The 25,559-nt window shown below is 43.7% G+C and overlaps 1 protein-coding gene across 3 annotated transcripts in view; it reads right to left on the bottom strand.

Moving 5' to 3' along the window:
- LOC138452991 (zinc finger protein 879-like) overlaps nt 1-24,277 on the bottom strand; it is a 203,911-nt gene extending 179,634 nt beyond the window's left edge. For 2 of the 3 annotated variants that reach the window (XM_069605378.1, XM_069605377.1), the window contains exons 1-2: nt 24,140-24,251; nt 1,627-1,742 (exon numbers count right to left, since the gene is read on the bottom strand). In XM_069605378.1, the coding sequence (XP_069461479.1) occupies nt 1,627-1,650 (24 nt within the window). In that variant the 5' untranslated portion in view covers nt 1,651-1,742; nt 24,140-24,251. Of the gene's footprint in view, nt 1-1,626; nt 1,743-24,139 lie in introns of all 3 variants that reach the window. The other variant, XM_069605379.1, reaches the window with a different exon arrangement.
- Nucleotides 24,278-25,559: the final 1,282 nt, after the last annotated feature.

Raw genomic sequence — 25,559 nt, 5'->3', positions numbered from 1 at the left:
AGCATTTACGTGGGCACTGGAGGATGCGCTTGGCTTATGACAGCAGCATACTTTACATGTGGGGACTCTGCCAGGCACATGAAGGCACTATATGGACCTATATGGACCTTTGACTGATCATGGTATATGATGGCAGGATCTGTCATAAGATTGCAATTGCTGACAAACAGTGGGAGAACATTGGCATATGATGGCAGTGTTTCACGAATGCTTATCCAACAGCCAAAACCTCTGGCTTTGGTGATGCCTATTTATATAGTCTACTCTCCAACCTCAGGAATGGGGGTCTATGTGTAGCTCAGTGCAGTTTCAAAGGTGAAAACTGGCGACGGCTGATGTGACTGGATGCCACCTGTATTCTCCATACATGACACTTTAGCATTATACTGACTGAAGTGGGCTTTGTAACCCTTGCATGACCATGAGAAGAGTCATTTTATATCCCTCCTACCCCCTTGTGTGGGGTAACTAAACGCTCATAAAATGCAGTGAGACCCTGCAAAACCCCTAGTTATCTATTTGACTCGGGTAGACAGGACATCTCTGGATCCCCTCACAAACCTTTTGAGTAGCTACTATTCCCCTTTTACGGCCTTTGCCTTAATCTGCTCGGGCCTTGCACCATGATAAGCAAGTAGGTTCCTTTGGCAACAGAAACAGAGAATATAGAAATATAACCAGCTATAGAAGAGCAGGCAGTGCAGAAGTGTTTTGACTTCATGGTTTGCTCTGTGCTTGCTCCATAGACTCTGTGCCTGTCCCTGAACGTTCCACTGTCCCACACTTGGTTCTCTCATCCAATAGAAGACTACCCAGTAGGGAAGGGGTTTTGGGAAGAGTAGCTGCTCATCCAAGGTAGACAGTTAATTGTTTATTTAATTCTTTTCACTCTGCATCAAAGGTTTATGAAGGGGCACGGAGTCAGATTTGTGCCAAATGTCAAGCCTCTTTGTTTTAGCATTAAATTACAAAAATGTATTCTTGGCTTCTACACACAATCTAAAGGATTCACAGCTTACACAACATAGTTTGGCTCGAAGTAGGTGACTTGTTTTGGTTGCCAGGGACAAATGAAAACACCAAAGCGTCCCTGGGAATTTGCCCGGACTAAGAGCATTAAAAGCTACATTCCTCCATACAAAGTATAGACCATTTTATTTAGTTGGAACGTCTCTAATGATACTGCAACCAACGATATTGCATGGTCTTAAATGTAATGGTGGGTTTGTATATAATTATTGCCAGTCCACTGGAATATCACATGCCAGCAATGATAGCACTATGGTGAGAGTCTCTGAGGAAAAAGCAGGGCAGACACAAGCACATTGGATAGGTTCTCTTAGCAGACTCGTTCTACCATGAAATTCTATATATTTCTACAACCAAATTTCCAAAGATGAGAGAACTCCTTCACAGAAAATTCCAACAGTGAAACAAGGCCAGAGTTCCTAAATATATGTTGCAGATCCAAGCAGATGTAAAATGGTAGCAATTCCAAATATCCATTGAACAGAACAATATGATGAAGAGCTGGATCAGCAAAGGGGTCCTCAGATCGATAATTGGTCACAAACAGGCAGATTTTACAGAATCGGATGCGTTTAAGTCCTGTAGATAAGTTCCTACCTGAGTCCAGAATGGCTCCGACATGCTCCCCTTCTCGGTTGGTCACACACGAGGTCCGGAGCTAATGGCAACTGCTAATCCCTGGAATAAGTTCCACCATCTTCCTCAGCCGCAATCTGTAAAAGGAGACAATAAAGTTACTATTTGTACTTAGCTGTGTTTCTTCAGAAGGTTGCAGGAATTGGGGAAAATGCTAAGTCTGTGTGCCCCCCTTCGTTGTCTAGGGTGGCCGTTCAGTATGTGTTAGCCGGCTGCAATGACCAAACTATGATTGGCATTCCCCTAGTCAATCAAGATAAATTTGTGTTTGGTTTGTCAGTTAGGTGCAGCACTGCACCATGGCCAAAAAATATTCAGTCAGCAGAAAGTATGACTACAAACAAAGGCTCAAACAGTAACACACAATACTTAGAAATTGTATTAGAATGTGGATACTGATATTACTAGAATGCTGATATGGACTCCAAATACATCCTTGAATAAATACTGTACATATACTTTCTGCTGACTGAATATTTCTTGGCCATGGCACAGTCCCACACCTAACTAACAAACCAAGTGTTTCTTCAAAGCACCACTGGTTATCTGCGGAGTAACTGTTCATGAACAGAAGGGGAGGGGTAGAAATGGAAGGGGTGTGAAAGATGCTGCAGGATTCCTCCATAATTATTTCTTCTGTAGACACATAACCAGTCAGATAGAAAAATACAGAAATAGACAAAACCCCATCTGAACTGCTAGGCTACACCTTCTATGGATGAGATTACAAGCAGCCCCATACATGCGTAAACCTTACTGAGCTAGATCAGTGAGGTGAGGTTTAATTCCCTAGCCGAGGTAAGCTATGGGCAAATTATTCAAAGATTTACAAGAATCATTTTGGCGTTTATAGTGAGTCTCTATCGGTGGGAGCAGGTGCTCACTGTGACTTGGGAACCAGGCTAAACCTCACTGATGGGGCCTGAGAAGTGTCAGACTACAACCCTCCTCAGGGCACCATCTGTCCATGGAGGAAAATGGCAGAGAAATTTGGGCACCAGTGCGTGGATATCTGCACCTCTCACCTTCTCTTCCACTTGCAAAGTGCATCAGTCGAAGATAATCTTTTGGTAGGCTGTAGAGTTTTTTTCAGGAACTCCCTCTGCATGCATCCTTCTCTACCTAAGAGGTCTCCCAATTACCTTCGAATTTGTCAGTTCTGCTCTGGGCATTCCTCCATGCTCAGGAGGCCAAAAGAATACAGGTATGGGTAGAAGTAACAACAAATCTCAGTGAGCTTCCAAACACCAGGTAGGAGATACCGACACAGTTTACCACTGCAGTAAACATAACAGATTGAAAATTGTACATACCACAAAGAGGTAAATGCAAGATTTGATAGAAGAACAACTCCAGTTATCTCTAAAAGTGAATACTCTCCAAGCCCCAGTGGATGTGGGTGCTGCAGTTATTGCCCTGTAATCGACATACCACCAGAACTATTGGAGTCTGAGAGGGTTAGCAGTAATCAGAAGTACTAGTAGATATTTGTAAATCAACGCAGAGGGCACTTTGCGTACAAAGTCCCGCAAGCGTGGGCTTCGTTTTAAAATTACAGTAACGGGAGACCCTGCCCGAATGGCCACTCCTCCATTGGCACAGAATAGCCTCCTGCTCTCCAATTTCGATGGGGAATTCCCCCAGCATCAGGTACATAGGTTAAACAGAAGAGAGCTTCTGGAATTAACACAAGGCTGTATGGATTAAAGTCATTAATATATAGCTAAATTAAAGCAACTAACCAAAGAAACAAACTGGAGTAAATCAGCTCTTTCCGCCAATCACTAAAAATGAGATGAAATAAAACAAGAGTACATGTTAATGTTAAAGGATATTTGTACCACGCACTATCACCACCGGAGTGGTCCCCTTGCGCTCTTGCGGTTCTGAAAAAAGAGGGAGGGGTGGAGGGAGTTAGTGGGGATGAGCTGGAGAAGTGCAAGAGAGCAGTGATGTGCTGTTGGCGGCCTCAGCCCGGAATTCCGTTGGCTGGGCTTGGAGTGTTATACTGTCGGAAGACGTTGTGTGCTGTTGTGCGGGTCTATGTGTGCTTTGTTTTGTTGTTGCAGTGTAGTGAAGTTTGTGCGGATTGTTGTGTTGTAAGTTTGTGGTTGTGTTGAGTTTGAGAGGTCTATGGAGAGGGTGAAGTTGTTAGTGGATTGGTTAATTGGCTGCCTTATGGGCCTCCGTTTCCAGAGCCGGGCAGGCATTTGTGCGTCCCTTGCAGTCTAGCCCAGAAAGCAATCCCTTTCTTGTAGGTGGTCGGCATTGGTAAGCCTGGGTTCACTTCCTCCATGAACTGAGGCCTGATTGGCATTCATCATCTTATTCGGTTGCTCGTTCACGTTACCGCTCTTACCCCCTTTGGTATGTCGCAATGCTAATGCTTGCACTTATGTCCAGGGGCGGCGTCTGCCTACAATCACAACTCTCTTTGGTCCATGCCCCTGCCAATATCCACAGCTTAATTAGTGTGGCAAGTGCTAATGTTCACTCAACTTTATACAGGTATGATCTATAGTTGCATTTATCAAGTGGGTGAAGGTTGTTCGTTGGGAGTTGGCTAGGGACGCTGGATTCTGACCTTATGGGTGTCGTTGGTGTAAATATAAAAGATAAAATGGCTTACACAGACCGCCAGTTACTCAAACACATGCAAGTGATCTGACGTTACACATTGACCAGAGAGTGCACAAACAAACAATACAAAGAAAAAAGACTGGGCTGCCCTGAACAGATAAGAGATGATATTTTTTGCAAATTCTGGTCAGCAAATCTCCCAAATCCATGCAACTGTAAATTTGGATCAGAAGGCCCCTGATTTCAACTGAAGAATGCCAGAATCAATTTAAAGCCAAACTGTATTGGAGGAAACAAGCCTTTGCAAAGGAGTTGCCAATAAAGTTAAAGTAAGGCATTAAGAGTGCTCATCCTAGAAGAGACGAAGAGCTTTACAGGAAATATTGCAATTGCCCTTTGGACTACCACGTTCAGTTTTCCTTCCCACTTCTTGCCAGTTCAAGAAACTATACCCAGTGGATGAACTTTTCAGACAATTGTTATAAATCGAGTCAGGAACTGATGGCAATTTTCTTTATCTACATTATGCCCAAAACATAAACGTTATTTTGGTGGTAAAGACAGAGTCTAATAGGTGAAGGCTGTGAATGGTGCAATATTTCCATCAGGAAACTACAACTGGTGGAAATACAATGTGATTGATATAATGAAAAAAAACACTTTTTATTTGCATTGGCACAGATTGGGGGAAGCCAAGACCTTTTTTCCAAATAAGGCTCTCTAAAGAGGCCCACGTTTTTTCCATAATATATGGCATTGCATCAGTTTCGTTAGATAACGTGGGAACTACTTTAGAGCGGTAGAATGTTAGGATGGGTAGGATGGAAAACCGCCCGTAAGTCTGATTTACCGCAACAGCCTGACTTGACAAGGCCTTGGTGATGGCTTTCCATGGGAACTTCTGAAACAGTGTCGCTCAAAACCCCTAAGTATGTAAATGTTGTTACTTGCTCAATGTTTTCACCATGAAGTCTCCAGGAGAGTGCGTGTTTCCCTCTGTTTGAGTTCCCAAACGTCAGAATTTTGGTCTTTGATTTATTGATTTCAAGATTATTATCACTGATTATTGTTTGCAGGCTGTTTAACTGCCGTTGTCTGCAAAGAAGAAAATTAAATAAGGTGAGGCCATGGGGCAGCCTTGTTTGACTCCCCTAGCTATAACTATTTCTTTGGACAGCAACCCTTTCTTGTTTAATCGAACACACAGTGAAGTGAAGTGCCTTGATGCATAGCTACTATTAGTTCAAGAATAGAAATTGGGCATTTCTTTGCTTTCTAATTTATTCTGCAGTATATGATGATCGATCTGGTCAAAAGCCACGACTTTTTAACATGTTGATGAGAATGTTGGCTGATGTTCCTACGCCTCTGACGAATCCCGTTTGTAGTGGGTCATTAACTCCTGATGTCTCAGCCCATGTGCGAAAATGATCGCACCATATACCTTGCCTATGACATCTAAAAGCGCGATGGGGCGATAATTTCTTGGAACATCACTGACCCCTGAAAATGGGGACAATAATCACCTTTTTCCACAAAGGTGGAATTAGTTTGTCTGATAGAAATCTGCATTAATAGGATGTATATGAAGGCCGCCCACTCTGTCGGATGTTCTTTTAACATGAGGTTGGTGAGACCATCTGGCACTGGTTCTCGGGAGTTGTTTAGCCGAGCGATTTGATGGCAAATGTCGTCTTTACTAGCTGGCATGAACTATTGCTCCAAACCTTCGGTAAACACGTCTGATTTTGTGAAGGGCTGAGGTGCCATATATGTTTTCTCAAAGTGCTGCATCCATCTAGCTTTGCCTATCGGGTTTGATTGGGCTTCCGTTGGTTGCACTCTGATTTGATTAAGGCCCAAAAGTTCTTAGTATTCTTGCTTACCAAAATCTTCAGCATGGCGGCAGATTGATATATCGCACGTTTCAAGGAAGGCAACCAAGTTCTGAAGTTTCTCTTTTTGACTCAGATATTTTGAAGGTCCTCTCTTAATCTCATTTTTTTCCCCACTCTTTCTAGTTTCCGGATCTTTTTCCTCCGGTTTACTGGCTTCTGGTTATAAATATGGAGATGAGAATTGGGTGACCAACGTCCGTTTGATATATCGCAACGATGTGGTTCTAAGAGAGGGTTGTAGTCTACCATCAATCTTTCGTCTTCAAGATCTGTTACCAATTTTTCGATGTTCTTATGTGTTAGCTTCAATCTTTGATCATCACTGCTCACTTGTATGTCAGCCGGCATACTTTTACAAGCTTTATTCGTGGATCCCAACCATTCCATACAGAGTAAGTGACGGTCACTTTTTCTTGTTTTTATTACCTTGAATGAAGTTATTAGTGGTAGGAAGAGTTGCGAAACAAAAACAATCTATGATGGAGGAGGAGCCCATCCCTTCCCATGTTATTTGTGTTGGTTTGTCTTGTTTCGAGTTCCTATTAACATGTGCATTTCTTTATTGGCCATCAGATTGTTCCACATTGTTCCTCTAGATGCTCTGGCGGGACTTTGGGCTGTATTTTGAGTTGCCACACTATTAGCTATACATGAGGTATTCAGATCTCCACAGACAATCACATAGCCAGTCTTCTGGCTTATATATGCATCATCGATTAGTTCTGCTATGTGATCAATAAACCTTTTGTTTGATACCATAGCTGGATTCCAATATGCATTTATCAGTACAACTTTTACTGCAGTCTCAGTCACTTGGGAGTTCATATTCGTTTCCAATTTAATTACAATTTCCTGTGACAAGATGCTTTTTTTATACACATTGCATCAGGGTTAGAGGACTGCCTGATTTTATTGCAGTCAACTACCCTGCTGGTGGCCGCCCTTTTTTGCCCACAACTGCTGCACTTACTGAAATCTAAAAACCGTCTAAAGATGGTTTAGTACAAAGCCAAGTCTCCTGTAAAGAGAGCACATCAAAATTGCCTAAATTGATGTCATTGTTTTTGGTGAGATGAATGTGGCCACGAATGTTCCATGAGGCTAATTTTAGACGGTGAGGTTATTAATTTGCTGCACAAGGTATTCTAGTTTTGGGCACCAATGAGTTGTTGGATTGCTACAATTCTCTCTGAACGGTTAATGTTCTTGGCAGCCACAACCAATCTTGTTGTTTCTTGATGACAGCTGGTGCTTTTGAGTGGGTATTGGTCAGATTAATGTCACAGGTAGAGGAGGACGTTTGGAATGTTACATTTAATTTCTGTCTCGGCCCAATTGGAACTCGCCCAACCTGCAACGGATCTGAGTACTTAGCAGTCTCAGTTTCAATTTGGTGTCCTCCATTCTGACCAATTCTCGTACCGTAAAACAACTGTCAGTTTGTGTTGAACTTTCATCAGGAATTACTTGGACACCCTCCAAAGGCATAGCCATAGTCAAATCAAAGCCCAACATTTGAAAGTTTTCAGTTGCAGCGATGAGCACGGTTTTAATTATTGGGGATCTAACGTGCAAATATATTTGATCTGTTCTTCGATTGTCAACAAACTCAATGGTTTTAAGATCTCCCGAAGTTAGTTGGCAGAGATTGGGGATATGGTCGAAGAGTTCCAATATTGCTCTTCTGTTCAATATTAGAGGGTTCTCGGTATCTAGTACCCGTTCCAGTTTGAATGTTCGCTGCTCAGAGTTTCGTAACAAGGATCTTTTATCTTTACTTGTTCGATCAATTGCAGAATTGGAAACATACCTTTTGCCGCTCGGCCAATTGCTGGTTTCATGCACTCGTAACTAATTTTGATTGTAGGCAGTGTGCTGTAATGACATTCCATTTGGTTTCTCCACCCCAAACAGAACCCTTTGTGGATCAACTGTGTTCAAACAAATTTTATCTAATTTGTGATACAAGTTGCCATTCTGATTCTCCACGCCCAACAACCCCATTCGCGGTTCAGTTGTGGACAGCAGAGTTTGATCTGATTTGGGATTTGATGTCACAGCCTGTGTTTTAAGATCCATTCTTGAATCTCTGGATTCACTGATCTCTATTCGTTCGAATTGAGGGCGGGTTGTAGAACATCTTTTCCTTTTTTCTAACATGGTAATGAAAGATGGTGTAGATGGCTGAGACAGGGAAAACCTTGGATGTGATGCTCTGTCTTCTTGCACAATCATTTGTTCCTGCAGGTTTCGCACCTCATGTAAGTCACTAGTTGCGTGATCTAGTGAATATGTTGAAAAGTTCAATACTGTTTGTGATGTAGGACTCATTTCATTTTCAGTGGTCATTGGTATGCACAATTGTTCGTTGGTGTTGGACTTCGATAACGCAAAATTGGAGGTCTTGTTTTTTGGCTTTTTTACAGGTAGCTTTCTAGGAGCTGGTTTGGGCGTTTCTCTTTTTGCTTTTGTTTGAGTTAACACTAGGACTGCAGTCTTGCTGGATTGTGTTACCTTAAAGTTTCGTTTCACTTGATGTGGCTTTTCAAGCCTTTGCGATTTTTTAGCTCCAAATATGGCAAAGGGCACATTCCGCATTTCATTTGAGCCAACAGAGTTAGCTTCGATAACATTCGAAAAGTGTTCAGGTATGACACACGGATCTACCCTGTTTGATGACTTCTAACGGTTTGCTGATTACCGTTAATCATAGGGGGTAAGCTATTTGGAGTCTAATTGTGATCGCGACTCCTGCTAATTTGACGCATCATCCTCAGCGGCAATACAAAGAGCACTTTGGTTCACAGGCTCCATTGTTAAGTCTACTTGTTGTGCTACCATGATTGTCTGCGACCTTCTGGAACACGCGAGTTGCTGGTTAGAGGAATGTTTGGATAATGTGTTTCTTTGTTTTATTTGAGGCTGAGCAGTGGAGACACCTTGAACATGGGCTGTTACATAGCCCTCTAAAAAAGTTTAGAGTGCATCATAGCTTGTAATGTTGTATGATCTTTCAAGGTTTCGTTCAAATTCTCATATAATTTCATAAATGGAGCCAAGGCTATCGTGATGGTCGACATCAAAGCGAGCATATCTGGTTTATGATTTTTGGTATCCTGACTCCTCTCCCTCTGAGTGTTTTCCTGCTCCAACGAGAATTTGTTTTGAAGGGTACCAATAACGCTCTCCAATGCTGGATTATGGCCAGTAACTTGTCCCTTTCTTGAGTTCAATTGACATGGGGCCTCATTACAATGAGTGCGATAAGAGTGATAACGGCGCCGGTAGAGCTGCTGGCGCCATTATCACTCTGCCGCCTCATTACGAGGTCTGCTCGTGGGTGCCGCCGCTAAGAGCATCTGGTCTGACCAGACGTCCTTAGCGGCACCCGCGAGCAGACCAAGATGCTAACAAAGGGCCCGTCATTAACGGGCCCGTTGTTAGCATCCTCCCCATTCCCATTGAGCCCTATCGGGGCTCAATGGGAATGGGGATGTACCGGGTCCGGGTCCTGCAAAAAGGAATTACTGGGCCCTCCAAGGTCGCAATGGCCCGGTAATTCCCTATTTCTGGGACCCGGTACCCGGTTTGGGGGTAGCCATGCCGCTAAGAACGGCATGGCTACCTCCACACTCCTAATGAGGCCCATGGTGATAAAAGTTGTTGTTCATTTACCAATCCTCTCGTTTCTTCATGATTCAATCGATTTACATTATGAATGAAATTATTGAACATTGCCTCACTTATAGGTGAATGATTCTCTTCCATTATCAACTTCTGTGAAGAATCCTCCTCAACTCTCGGAACTGTATGGTGAGCTTCTTCGCCAACACTTCGGACTTCTTCCAGCGAGGAGGCTTCTGCTAAACCTGCTGTTTGGTTTTTAGAATTGTCAAATGCCTCCATCACATGATCTACCCTAAACTGGTTTCTGTGCCTCAAGTCGTCATCCATCATGATCTTTATTATGGCGACGTCAGGAAAATTCGAATCCACCTGCAATGTTGGTGATCTACGAATGTCTCTGATTGTGCCTATGTTTTTTGCAGTTTGATCCCTAAACACAAGGCTTTCCTCATCAGTGGAGGCAGTTGCTTCATGATGAGTTTGAATATCTTTTCCCACTAATACAGACATTCTGGTAAGTTTTGAAAATTCTGCATCAGATAGATCTGTTGTAGCTTGTACGTGTGCTACATGGCCTCCTTTAAAGGGGTTAGAGCTTTAGCAGCTGATTCCAGGGCCACGACTCCTCACCTGAGCCTGTAAATTCTGGAGTGCCCACCTTGTTTAGAAGAATCTTTTAAAGTTTTTGTTCAGGTTAAAGCAGGAAAAATGCTTCTGGGGAGCGAAGTATTTCAAATGATCATTCGAAGTTGGATCAGGCGGTTGTACAAGAACACACTGTCGGCCTGTATTCAATTCATGTCAAAATCATGATTGTTCACATCCGTGTTCTCTGGCTTTCCATCCAGTATAGCATTGTTCATGTTTTTTCAGGGGAGCCTCACACAGAATGTGTCAATTTTGCTTGCCAGGCTCAGTGTGCATCATGGCTCTTACCACGACTTCCTTGTGGCACACCGAGGTATCAATTGCCAATGTCTTCGGCAAGATAGAAGATTGATAAGAGGGGCAACTGAGTGCCCCTGCACCGTCTCGTCTTTCTCACTCGTCGCTTCAGGAGAGCTCTGAGACACATGTGGCATAGATGTAATGTCCGACCTCGAATCGATTGAAACAACATTCTGTAGGCACAACAGTACTCCACTTGTTGTATCGTCTGTATTCACTCCCATAACTTGTGAGACTTGATTCTGGTTCATCCCCAACTTTGGAACCAGTAGGCACGAGTATCCGTGGACTTACACTTGTTGACATATGTCGTTGTATAGTGGGGAAAGCCGCAAGTGCAACATTTAAAAATGTGGATTTACGAGCAGGCTTACCCGGTATAGGTGAATCAGACACAAAGTCTTCCATAGTCGGTTGCATTGGTGACACAGCTGCTGATGTATCGCACACGGATAAGCCGGCGACAGCCCCATCTTTTTTATTTTTTGAGCTTCGTAGAGTTCTTCCTTCATCTATAAGTCCACTGCCCACCGGAACACCAGACACTCTCCACACTCTGCTACGCTTAGCAGAATGTTTTTGATGCAGGCGTAAGCAGGAAGCGGGGCCTGGCTCAGCTGTGAGACTGGCAGAAAGACTGGATATAATGGCTGGATACAATGACTCCAAGTAAAGGAAAGACTGAATATCCTTTACCGCAAAACTGGATGCAGTGTTTTCAAGTGCCAAAAGTCCACTTGGCAAATGTTCGTAGAAACGCACAAGCTGTAGTCTTCCCTCAAGACACCAGACACTCTCCACACTCCCAGATCACTTTTGATTGTAAACTGCCCTTCAACTCAATTTACTATTGTGGCGGTGTGCGAGTAGTGCGTTTGTGTTACTCGTGGAGGACATTTGCTTTACCGTTGGAAATCTTTATTTGCTTGCTGTTGCTTGGGTGGAGGAGATAAGGACAATCAGAGCCAGCATAACACTACAAAGAGTAATTACCGGCGCAGAGCCTGCGCGGTGTGCGAGTAGAGTGTTCTTGTTCGGCTAGGCTGCTGGACTGTGGGTTTGCAGGCTACAGGACCCCATCATAGAGCGGGTAATGTGATTCATTGCTATGTACTTAGCTATTGTTTCAACGTATCAAGCACACGCCTGAAATTTGAAAAATCACTTGGTCTGGAGTCCATTTGTGGATACGGAGTCGGAAACTGGTATGGGGTCCATTTGTGGATACGGAGTCGGAAACTGGTATGGGGTCCATTTGTGGATACTGACTCGGAAATTGACATACATGCATTTCACTTTTGTTTACCATGGCCTTTGCGAACCTCTTGAACTGTAATACTCCTGCTTGCCAGATACACTGCTGACTAGAGGAGCGTCTGCGACGCTGGCCTTTTAGCTCCTCTGATACTGGTTGAAGCATGGGCTAGATTGCCTTCTTGAGCCTACTTATCCTCTGATAAATACTGGCTGAAGCAGGGGCCAGATTATCCACTTGAGACTAATTACAACTCACTATACCACTTATATCAGATGCTGCCACGTTGCCATGAGCATACCATCATCAAGAGGAATGACTTACGATCTCCATAGTGGCAGTGCTACCTTGACTCCACCTTGTAGACCTATTACGTACAAAGAGATGCTGGCTGCTATCACGCTGCCCCTCCCACCTTCACCCACAAAAATGGGGCTGTGCTGGCTCTAAATCCATCTATGGCAGTTAACGGGAAAAAATCTCAGAACCTGAAAACACAATGTCAGAACCCGATTACGTCCTTTTTGCCACCGGTGAGTCATCAGTGAATGACCTAATAGTAAGTACAGCATTGGCAAAAATCTACTGCAAGTGATTTCTGCAACTTCCAACAGACTCCACCAAAGCAGAATCAAGAAGTATTATCAGAATCCAGTATTCAATCTGAAGCAAATGCCGCTTTCCTCAAGTAAGTGCCATTGGACCTTTCTATAGTGGATACTCCCCCCTGACATGATGTACTGGTCAGGGACTACTTCTACTTCTTCTTTTCCTCCTCTCTAGCACTACCCCTTACCCCACTCCCTCTGTGACAGTAATCAGTGAAGATGCATCGAGCTGAGGATGGCAAAGGAGAGAGACGGTCTGTTCAGAGAGATAAATCAGGTCCTATGTATTTTGGTCTCCTTATATGAAGGTATATGTTAGGGAGAATTCTCCAAAATGGCTAATTTCCCTTACCTACTGAGTCCCTCAGTAGCTTTGCTGGATTTCTAGGATTTTTTTTTCACCTGGTAAGAGTGCGAGCCCTTTTTCCCCACTCTTACATGTGTTTTGCTGTGTGTGTTTAACATTTTCTTGTGTTCATAGACTGTGGAGCCTCACCTACTAGTTTTTTATATGGTTCCGGCTGGGTTTATTAACCATTTCTTTTTGAAAATGTCTTTCTAGTGTTTTACTCCGCACAAAGCCCTCCTTAGGCACCTGTATGTCTGGGGGGACAGGATGTAAGGGCGGTGTTTAGGACTCCCTGCACAGGGTCTCCTTGGAGACCCATGTCACACTCTGATCTGATTGGCAGTGGTTACTGTCCCAGGCTGTGTGAATGGGGGAAAACCGCATAAAAAAGCATGTCTCTGGGTCTGGAAAGGCAGAGTCGCCACTGAGAACGAAAGAACCGACGAGGAGCTGACGGAAGAGGACCCCTACAATGACTGAACCGCCCGGTGAAGCCTTTCTGCAGGTCCGAACCTTCAAGCTCCAACGACAGAGAAGATCTACCAGGAATCTTCTTCCCTTGAGCTGGTGGGACCAACCAGTTCGCCCAAACTGCAGGCCAGGACTCCCTCCTGTGGTCGAATTTGCTGTACAAAGCTACAGTGAACCGGATAGCCTGGAAAGTCAGACCGTGCTTGGGTTTTAAGGAGCGCACCTTTTATTCGTTGTTTTGCTCTGCTGCTGGTTTCTTCCCTGGGCAGTGCAGGACCCTCCAGTCTTCCTACTTCATGTCAGTCCGACAGTCGCTTCAGGAACTGCCAGGAACGTCCGCCTCAGTTACAGCTTCTTCTCCATTTAAAAGGTACTGTGCAAATCCGGTTGTTCGTTCTGTCCAGCCGTGGTGAAGGTGTGTGAAACCTTTCGCCAATCCGAGGGCTTGTCCTTCTCTACTCTTTAAACTAACTTTTCTCCCGACCAACTTCGTCCGGAACTCTTGGCAAAGACTTAACCGCGAACTACCATGAACAGTGTGATCATGAGCAAAAGACTTTTGTCCTATTGACTTTGGCCCTAAGCCTTTTTGATTTGATTCCATTACTGTAGTTCCTCTTTCTAGATTGCCCTGCTTACTTACCTGTTGGTGTTATTCAATTTTAGTCTAACTTTGTCTTTTCCTCCCTTTTAAATTGCTGGAGTGCCATTTTGCTCACACTTCATTTTGAGCATAACTTGTCCAGAATCTATTGGGTGTGGTATAGTATATTAAGAGTGTGATTTTTCAACTGCTTTACTTTAGTGAAATGTTATACAACTGATGTGTAAATAAATGTACATTCTTTTACTCAGAAACCTTGAGTCAGTGTTTGTTTGAACCATAGTAATTTCTGTGCTTTGTGTAACTATTGATACTGCTCACTTTACTCTTGAGATACGTCTGGCTGCTCAGCCACTTCTACCACTTTACTATGTAGTACAGGCTTGGACCAAAGGTGAATTTGTACTGTCACTTGTAGTCTTAATTGTGTGTGGTGTTCCCAAAGGGTTCTGCATATAATTCTGCCTAACAGTATACAACGAGAGACCAAAACGAACACGGCATTACTTGAATCATTGCTGTTCAAGTTTGATCACATTGATCTGCAAGTCCTTGCAAGGGAGTTTCTTTTCTCCAGGAAATTTGGCTCCGCTGAAACACCTCTATTGACAGTAGAGGAAACTATGGGTACGGTCACTAATGAACCTATAAGACAAGTTGCACGGATGTCTAAAGTCGCCCCACCGGGAACACCTGAGAAGGAAGCCCATGAACAATGGGCTGCTCAGGTTCCAGTGGGTGAGATTAATGCCCCTTTGACATCTTCCGCTTGCCCAGTTATCCAGCAGGCTCCCATTGGGAGACAGTCTGGGGTAACATGCCCGGCACAGATGCCACACAGGCAGCAGGCTGACATCGCCACAAACAAGTACCGGCTGTGCCCGAGATTTTGGACATCAATATGCAGAATGCCATAGCAGAAGAATCGGTGGAGGAAATTCTCTGCAAGGGTCGTGTTAAGATGTCGGGAGGTCGTAGACAAGCCCGCTCGTACAATAAGACTTCATGCTCGACAGAAAAAGAAATCTAAAAATATGCCCTCCAAAAATGCAAAAAACCAAGGGGCATGTAATTTTATCCAATCCTTGTTTGCAGGTACAGTGAAGGCAGCCTTATCTCAGCTGGATTGGGCGGGGGCCTCAACGGACGACATATGCCAGGTTGCATGTCAATCCACCTCACAGAGCTCACAGGTCAAAGGGGGTGGAGGTGTCTCATTAGTGCCCAAAGCTCCTCTACAAGTTGCCATTGAAGTCTTCCCCGCGGTGCCCTGCAGTCAGCCCATGCCCCCGACTACAAATACAAATTTACAGGTTCAGGGGCCTGTTTTTGTCATCCCACCCAGGTCACAATTGCCACAGGGTGGCTCGAACGACTGCGGGCAAGTAGACAAGATCGTTTCCCCCAGGGTCCATTGGGCCTGCAGAAGTCACTTCATACATCTCAGAAAGCACAAGATGAATTACTGTGATGAAAGTGTAATTCCTGAAACCCGCTCCTCTATTTTGAACCACCCAAATCTACTGTCTCTGCTACAAAAAATACCATTGTTGGGAGGCATCAAATCTTGTGACTTGGATAGAGTACTCTTTCCTGATTGCTGCCAACTAGATCAAGCAGTGATCTCTATTAAATTCAAACTCGTGATGGACACGTCACTGAAGGAGCAAGATAATCTGAGATGTTTGGGTTACGATTTGCTACCATTCAAGGTCAACCTTCTACAGGGCGAGGGCTTCTCTTGCGGGCTCCAATAAGGCCATAGACTGGGACAGAGAGTTACAGTGGAAGAGCAGGTTCTGGCCTTAAAAAGAAAAATCATGAATTGACTGGTCCTGGCTCCTGGCAACTTCCTCAAGTTAGACTTTGAGTTCTCAACTTGGGAAGCATGGGTTTTCGGATGAGGCCCTAAATTAGAAGAGTGGCCGCTTCTCAGTGGTTTCCTTTAATTCCATAGGACATGTTCACCTGTTAAATAATCTATCTTTGGCTTGTTTATTTAGGTCACACACAGTGATTGTTTTGCAGGATAGTTAGATTAAGGGGGAGCCTACTTTTGACGGTTACTGTGTCGCCCACCATTTCGCAAAACAAGGTGTGAATGGCCGCCCATGTGGTGGTCTGCTGACCCTAGTAAAAACATCTCTGCCATTAAAGGTGGTTGCTAGCATTGAGGTCCGCTTCGGGGTGTTGGCCACTCATATTAGACTTGCAACTGGCATGGACGTGAATGTGCGGCTTTATCAACATCTATTGGCACCAGGTTATGGGGGCAATAACAAAGGTGGTCAAATCCATCTCTTTATATGTGGCAGACTGGTATAATACAACACCTTCAGGGCACATTCTAGTGGCAGGGGACTTAAACTCAGACTGTCTTTCCGTTTTTGGAGTTGAATGTAGGATGTTTGAAAAACAAGGTTTCCAAATCTGGGAATGAAGAGGGTGGATCGATTGTCTTACTGGGATGGGGCTCTCACCTCTTAATGGTTCGGTCTTTAGAGATATTCCCCCCCTCTGCTACGTGGTCTAATGGGTGGAGTCTTTCCACCATCAACTGCGTTTGTGGGACCAACAGCTCTTGTTTTAAGCGATCACTTTATTTTGAAAGCCCATTTCAATTTTCTAGCCAACGTACTTAGATTGCAATAAATCTGGGGCGGCCTGCTGTGGCACCCAACATGCAGGGCAACCATCTACATTGGACACCCGACATGCTAGTAAGGGTCACCCAAGCTGTTGCAAAGGTTACAGCCGATAAATATAAGCTAGAAATGTGCACCATGTTCTCTGTTGAGAACTTAGAGTGCTTTCTAGATAGTGTAATTGCTCCTTACACTTCAAGGGCAGGCTCCAGGAAATCTCGTTTACATCTCCACACTCACACTTACAATGCTGATGTGGTTGTCAGGTGAAGAGAATACAAATGTTTGCTTAGGCATATCAAAAACAACTCTCAGCTCTCTGAGCTGTCCAAAGGGGCTTATATCAGGAAAGCACGGCAGAGGTATAAAAACTGTCTCCGCACATCCAGAGCTCATCGTTTTCAACTGGATGCGGAAACAATGTTATCTGCACTCTTAGATAGGGATTCCAGATCCTTCTGGTCGTTGATTAATGCAACTGGAAACACGCAAATGGGCAGGTTGGTGAATGGTGTGGTAGAGGAAGACTGGGTACATCATTTTGAGTCCCTGTATGCTATGCCCACCGCGCAAGTCAGAGGTATAACAGCTAATGAATTTGCTAAGGGTGACCCTTTGGATATTCTCAGCCATATTTAATTGAGTTAATTGGTAACATCAGTAACTCGAGGGCACTGGGTCTGAATGAGCTTACTTGTTTAAACTGAATCCGGCACTCTGGGAAAAGATTCCACACACTTTATATCTCGACATCATCGAACTTGAGAAATTTCCTCCAACGTGGGGACGTGCCCACATTATTCCCATTTACAAGAGAGGGGATAGAGCGTCGCCATCCAACTACCGCCCAATAGCCATACTTGATGCGGACTCTAACTGCTTTACTGCATCCTGTTACAACACCTGGAAACCTGGGCCAATATACAAAATGACCCAAGTGGCAAACTGGACCCAGGAAAGGGATGGGTACCATTTTGAATGGTATGCTACTTAAGTGTATACAGGGTCATGCTTGGTCAAGAGGGAGTAACCCGATTTCCAAGGCCACTATCAACCTTGCAGCAGCATTCGACGGGTCACTGCTGTGGTGTAACCTTCAGAATCAGGGTATTCCACCAGGTCTTCTAAGACTAATAGTTGCGCTCCATAGCCACTCGACCATACAAATAAGTCTGAACCACCAAGGCTTGTTGTGCCCGCCCAATAAAAACATACAGAGGGATAAGGCAGGGTTGCGTCTTAGCCCCTTGCCTATACAATCTGTACATGGCTGATTTGGACCAGCAATTACTGCCGATGCCCTTGGCAAACTCGAAAATATCCATTTTACGACCTTTATGGACGGGCTATCGAGACTGTATAGTCTTTGATAACACCCCAATTGACCTCCAGAGACTCTTGAACAGGTTTTCCGCCTTCGCGAAGGCCAATTCTTTAACACTGAACCCGGTAAAGACTAAGATGATGCAACTCTCTAATACCCTGAAACAGGCAACTCTCTAATGCCAGGAAACAGGTCACAATCAAGTGGAGGGTGCATTCTGAGGTAGTTGAGAGGATAGACTATTTTCAGTATTTAGGCTGTAAGATCTATTCCAAACAATTGCTCACTTTCATTTTATCATGGCTTTTATCTAAGGCCACCAAATCGGCTTATCAACTACAAAGGGTGGATTCCAAATTCTGCAAGTTCTCCTTACTGCCCTGTAGGAGTTTCTTCGAGGGCAAGAGTGTCCCGAAATTACTCTACGGGATTGAAGTAAATGATCCAGTACTAATTGATTATTTGTCTTTTTTGGAAGCCTCAATATAAAAAAGGGTCTTGCATCTTCCATCCTCGACGACACTTGTAATCATCCGGTACGAAATGGGGACCATTTCGCTGAAGGCTAGAGCATATTGGCGTTACCTATCCTTTTATGGGAACATGTTAACTGCATCAGAGAACCCATGGTTGGCAGACCGTAAAAAGGCATGTGAACGTGGTGAACTTCGTCCCTTGTCCTAGTTAAAGGGGTTGGCACAAATTCTTTTGGCTAAGTCAGGGTGCTCTATGTTAGATCTTACTGGCAAACTAGCTAGAGTAAAGAAAGCAATATTTGCAGCAGATTGGGCCAACACTATCTTGGAACTTCATGCATATCCATCTTTAAGCCATCTCAAATATGATAGTTTCAAAAACTGGGAATATTTGCCCCATATTTGTTGATGTATTATCTAGCAAACAGGTACAATCCACCTTCCTTAGATTTCCCTAAAATTTGGTTCGGACCGAGGAAGTATTACTGAGATATGGACTGAAAATAACAGACACTGCTTTCTGCAGATTTTGTAACGATGAAACACAGATAGAGAGAGCAAGGCATTTACTGCTTGTATGTAATACTTAAAACACATTAGGGTAAGAGCATTCCATAAATATCAAAATGAGTATTCAATATGAGCAGATTACATGTGGAATTACTGTTTGTCAGGTTCAACCACATCAATTGGGAATACTGTCTCATCCTTCGTTATGTCATTCTTAATGTGAAGGATGTGTAGTCTATCTGGAAAATGGAAATACGAAGTGTCTGACGATGATCAGGAGTTGTGTTGATTTTAAATGCATTCTCACTTTTAGGTGTTTTTTTTTTATCGGTGGAAAAGATATTTTATTTAATCTGCAAATGGAAAGATGAATTGATTGTAGGGTTGGATTTTATTAGTTTCTATTTCATTTTTACTCTCTTTCTATTCTTATTTTTTTCTCTTTGTTCTTTTTTGGTATTTGAAATAATTTCTCTTTTTTATTGCTGTATTTGCTTCTTATTAAGTTGTATGTTAAAGGTGGAATTTAGTTTTAACCAATAAAAGATATTGTGGCTTCATTGTCTCATTCAATATAATCCATTATTGACTGGGTAGCTCAAACCATCACACTACGTTCGGTTTACTTTACACATCATTACTTCAAGGAGAGGTTTCCAGAAGCCACCACTTTGCTGACCCCAGTTCCAGCTACAACATTGCTCGTTGCAAGAGTCTCGCTTTGAGTTGTATAGCGTGAATAAGAAGCAGTCTATAAAGAGCAGGAAGTAGAGGCATTTCCCCCCACAGTAGACATACAATATTCTTTTATCTGCAACTATGTGCTTACCTTGACGTAGATATATGCCATAAATGGAAAATAAATATGCTCTTACTGGAAAGGAGAAAGACACATACACAGGACAGCCTCATTAAAGGCGTGAGCATAGCCTCAAAATCACTTTCAAGTGTAGGGTTACTTTGGATCAGTAAAAAGGGCTGATGTGAAAGTCTATGCATATACTATCTCAAGCTCATTTCCCCAGACAGTCAAGAATCTTAATGCTTTTCTTCCAAATATCGTTTTACTAGATCGGTTGAAGGATTATTGACTGAAAGGAAGCATACAATGAGAGAAAGCGTTCAAGTGCCAACTCTGCCATTTATAACATCATCTCCCGTTGTCCATCAACTTTTCAAAAGATATGTGAATGAGATCTTCCAGGACTAACTTGTGTTTTTTTATTAGTTTAAAGCGCAAATTGGTTAATTAAAACCTTATACACTGAAACATGTTAAAAGCAGTTATAGAAACATTTAGGGAATAACACATTGCTTTACAATATTGTTCAAGACTCACATATTGATCCACAAGAAGAGAAGGTTGTCCTATCGAATTCCTTACCAACAAGTACATAGTCCATACTTCCATATATACTACCCAACAGATTATACAGAAATAACTATACATTATTCCTTGAATTATTTAAAAGAAAACAGTACATAACCTACATTCACAATAACACATTAAAAAGGAAAATTGCTCTTTTCCATATATAAAAAGCTGCCCCAATGTATACCATGATTTCGGCCTCATATGGAGATCTTCCAGGACTATCTTCATGGAGATTGACTCGGACATCAGTTATTTTCTAGGACCAAGACCGAACATCCAAAATATGTGTGAAAAGTACTGTTGAATACCCAGTTATGCGACATGTCTAAATGCCAGTGTCACAAAGATACAATTTCATTTTTTAGGATATGTGTCAACATCTATTGTTCAAATGGATAAATAAAAGATTTAGGCAGTCCTTCATTACATATCTCCCACTGACAATGTAAAGATGTATGGGATTTCCATCCTTCTGTCACTGATTCAATCATTACTTTGTATTTTGAATTTGTATTTGCAGGACTTAGAACACCAATGAGGAACAGTGAGTAACTGTTTATTCTCCGAATGCAACAATCTAGTAGGGTTATATGACTTATTCTTAGAACTTACACAAGGCGTTGTGAACTGATTTTTTGTAGTCAAGTTATAAGATCCTGCCAGAAACTATGCCCACGAAAACAAAAATGTTATTATCCAACTGCAGAGAATGCACACACAAGGGGTAAAAGTGTAAAGTTGCAGGCTTCTCGTCACTCGTCCCTATCAACATTCAGCCAGCACACCATTTCTTACTCGCCAAGAGTCAACTATCACTTGCCAATGGCGAGCGATGAGTGCACATTTTGAGACCGGCTCCTCTCAGAGCTCCAGGACATCGTACCGCAGCAGTTTTACTCCAAACTCACAGTGTTAAATCTTGTGTCTTTTTTTACATGAGTTTTGCTTCAATGTCACATCTTGAAAAAGAATAAATTGCCTGGTATCACCTCAAACTCCTGAAAAAATAAAATAAACCATAACCCCAGTCCGCCCCACTTCCCAAAAAGTGATTTGACTGTTCAGGCACATGTCTTCCACACATAGTTTGGAAACACCCTCTCAACATGTCTATAATTCCTCTTGAATCCCCTTCAAGGCAGTCTTACATGCTGCAGCAGCTAACCATCAATTTCTTACATGTGTTTGAATATTTTGGAGGCTAGAGGATCCTTTGTAGAGAAACCGCTAGGCCTTGAATAAAGTCTGGTGACACTTACATCACCTGTCATGTGTTCTTTTGGTCTGCACAATGCGGAAATGTCAGCTAGGGTAAGCTGCACCAATACCCTACAACACCTACGGAGAATTGCCACAATTATCAGAAAGAGCAGGGAAAGCATGTCACTAAATCATACAGTGTGCAAAGCCTCATAGATTGTATAGTAGAAAAACTGAATCGTCTCGTTAATGTGTACATTCACGATATACACAAAGATCCATACATAAAAAGCAAATCTGAACTGTTCTAGACAATGCTATTCGAATACAAACCAACACAAAAACATTCTTAGTATTATCATTACAAAAACACAATTTTCAGAGAAATGTCAATGTGAATTTTCCAAATAACCCTACATAAAAAAAGGATTCTGCATTAAAGTGGACTTCCTAAACCAAGTAAAGTTAATTTTCTGATATATTTTCTACTTCCATGTTTTACTCTTATGCATGTGTGCCCTTTAATACATCAATATATTTTACTCTCTAAAATAGAACTTAATCCTTAACCCAAACCTTCAGAATAGCCATGTTAGCCCTAGGAACCACTTTTGTATCTATGTCCAAGATGAAATGAACAATGGCCAATATTTTAAAGTTAATGCATTCTATGCTAAAGACATTTTATTCCGATGCCAAAACGTGTTGTATAGTTTCAGACAAAAACAAGTGAATTGTATTTTTGTAAAGTTTATTCTAGGAATTGTTTTGTGCTAGTTTTAATTTGATAATCCACGACTAGAATGTTGATACTGAAGGACTGTATTCTTTTGTCTAGAATAGTTATTCAGATTTGCTTTTATGTGCTTAGATGTTTGTGTGGATTGTGAATGTAAACGTAAGTGAGATAGTAGCAGGTGCAATGGATTGCTTTTCTGTAGAAAATTTGGTTGCGTTTATCTGGAATTTTGTAACTGACTCACCCAATAGTGAAAGTTAGGACACCATGTTTAATTTCTTGACAAAGTTTTAAATAAAACAGAATAATCAAACTAAAAACCAACTTGTTTCTTGTTCCCGATTCAGCAGTGGGTAGTTAAGTCTGGGACATTTCTTTGTAAAAGTACCATATGTTATAATAAAGATATATTTATGAAATATAATCATCAGAGAACAGTGGTGGAGTGATGTGTGACTGGTGGCAAAAGGGATTAAGAACAGACTGAATTTCAGCTTGCTGAGGCTGTGCTCCACTTCCCGGTAGGAACCCCTACCTGAAACACTTGTGTATGGGCACAATATAAATAAACTATCATATCATATATCGAAACATGTACCTTTCACACCATTTGTTGAAATTCAGGTGAGTGTAGAGATGGACCACGGACCCATCGTTGAAGCCAGGAAGCCGAGACAAAGCTTGATCATTACAGAACAAGCGTTGAATTGGAAATTATGCCTAACACCAAGATGGCCAATGGGCTATTTTGAAGCTGGCAACTGTGGATCCACCTAGTGCAAATAAACTTAAGTGAATTGAGAACTCCATAGAACACAAGATTGGGCACAAGGAATTAGAGGGGAAACTTGAACGTGAACGAGTATGTAAGGCACAGCATATAAACGGCCAGAGGAAGAGGGAGAAACATTTCACCAGAGCCAGACCATGACTCCAGGGAGGAGAGGTCTTGAGTGATCTGCTGAGTCAGGCAAAAGGTGTCCTATGACCTGTATTCTCTGGATGGGTTGGAAAGAAATGAGATTAAGACTGTTGGCCATTGAGAAACGCACTATGGCACTTACTTGATGAAAAGAGCACAACATCTCATATGTGTGGGAAGTGCAAGATTCCCACACCAGCTACCCTAACCAGAAAAGGAAACCTTAGAACCTTTGGGGAAATCGCTTCTGATGGAGAGGGTGTGTTTAACAGTCAGTGGGGGTCCTGCACACAGACTGTGCATGAAACAGAGGGCGTGTTGGGCACTGCAGGTGTGGCAGCGAGGGCTCACCCCACAGCATGGCCTATAGAGTCTGCGAGTGTCACAGTGGGGGTCCTCTATACACTCTATAGCTGTCACAGACGCTGGGTGCCAGCCTGTGGGCGTCCTATAGTGGGGGTCCTCTATACACTCTATAGCTGTCACAGACGCTGGGTGCCAGCCTGTGGGCGTCCTATGTACAAATACTTAACAACAGCCTGTGCATGTCAGGGCAGAGGTCTAGCAGTCTGCCAGTAGGCGTGTGGATTATCAGAGTGTTGCATATCCTCCTGCCTGTGGGCGTCTCAGGGGAGGTCTTGCACTGTCTCCAGGCGTGATCTATTTATTTATTTATTTAGTCACTCATATAGCACATATAACCCAGTGGCCTCTAGGCCTCTGATCAGGGCATTCAGTCTCTGGGTGCCAGTGCGTGTGCCCTACAGGGGGTGTCCGGGAGGGGTCATGGTCGGTGTCCTATACAGTCTGTGGGGTCTTGCGACGGAATTGATATCTATTAGTGATGCCCTTTGCTTTGAGTCTCTCTCCATAGGCCATGGTCACTCGGTCCTGCGCCACACACAGCGCTGCGGGGCTTCCCCGTGGCTTCTGGTCGCCTCACCTGGCCCCTCCGGTCTCGTCGCACCCCGCGGCGCCATCAGAGGAGACGAGCGGCCGCCTGCCGTTCAGGTCTCGGAGCCGGAGGGAGGGATGGAGTGCGCGCATGCGCAGTGTGCCGGCTGCCAGCCGGGTCTTTGCTGCGTGCTTGCGGGTGCTCGGCCGCTCCCTCATTGGACGGCGCGTGTCCTTTCCTCGCAATGCTATTGGCTCCCTGAGCGTGGCGGGCGGGTGCTGAAAAGGAGAATAAAGCGAGCGTCAGGGGCGCGGCGGTTTCTGACAGGATCCTGACAGGATTTGGCGTCGTGTAATGAGACCTCCCAGCGCTGGCTGCGCACTTTAGTCAGACGGCCACACGGGCCAGGAGGACCCTCGAAAGCACGCTAGAGTCCAGCCGCCGCGGGCTGTGCAGGTGGGCTCTAGTGATGCGGTTGTGAGTGCCAGTCCGTTCCTTTCAAGGAGTGTAAGCGGCAGGGTATGAATAGGAGCGCGTCTCCTGTGGATACTAGGTTATGCTGAGGGTGACTGTGGCTTTGCTGTTTCTTCAAGGTATGCAGTGTTGGAGCATGAGGAGGTGGTGCCTCTTCATCCTTTAGAGGGAGAATGGTGCAGTAGGGAGTGTTGCGGAAACTGTGGAGGGTAGTGGGTCTTGTGTGCTGCATGCGGGTGCTCCTAAGGAGAGGGATTTTGTGGTTATTATGGCGAGTGCTGTGGAAGAGCAGGATTTCAGGAAGGTGTGCCCAATTTAAATTGCGAAATCTGTACAGGAGTGGGCTCGTTCACCTCGCTTTATACATAAGGTGGGTGAGGGTAAGCTTATGGTTTGCTCAAGGACTTTTGAACAACGGGTGAAGGTGCTGTGCTTGCGCAAAGTGGTGGTTATTCCTATTGGTATGTACTTTTGTGTCGCCTACACGTGGTAAGAGGTGTGATGTGATCACGTGCTAAGGTAGTAAAGGGGGCGGTCCCACACCATGGTAGTGCATGCCGGGAGCCCGATATAGTAGGCCCTGTGTCCAAGTGTTCCTTTCAGGGATGGGTGGGGCAAGGCCTACATGCAAGAGTCCTGGGGTACCAAAGCATAAAACATTTGGCGATGAGGAGGCATCTCCAGCAGCCTGATCCGTCGTCACCTGTCAGATGCATTGATCATCACGGTAAGGCAAACGCTGGCATTTTTGTGACCCAACAGCATCGGCTCCACTCGTGGAGTGCTTGTGCGCCTTGTGGGTCATTTTTGGCACCAACAAGAGTCAAGGATCAAAGGCTACAACAGGGCCACAAGGGCACTTTCAAAACATTTCTTTTCTATTTTGTCACCCATTGGGATTTCTCTCGGTCCTACTGAGTTGGTGTCCGGAGGGGCTGTTGTGCCTCACACCAGATCATGGTCAACAAACAGGAGCCGTGCTTGACTACCACAG

The sequence above is a fragment of the Ambystoma mexicanum genome, chromosome 4p (genome assembly GCF_040938575.1).
Source record: "Ambystoma mexicanum isolate Mex_15411 chromosome 4p, UKY_AmexF1_1, whole genome shotgun sequence".
NCBI lineage: Eukaryota > Metazoa > Chordata > Amphibia > Caudata > Ambystomatidae > Ambystoma > Ambystoma mexicanum.
Note: the sequence above shows the minus strand (reverse complement) of the source record. Positions and strands in the feature narration are given on the sequence as shown.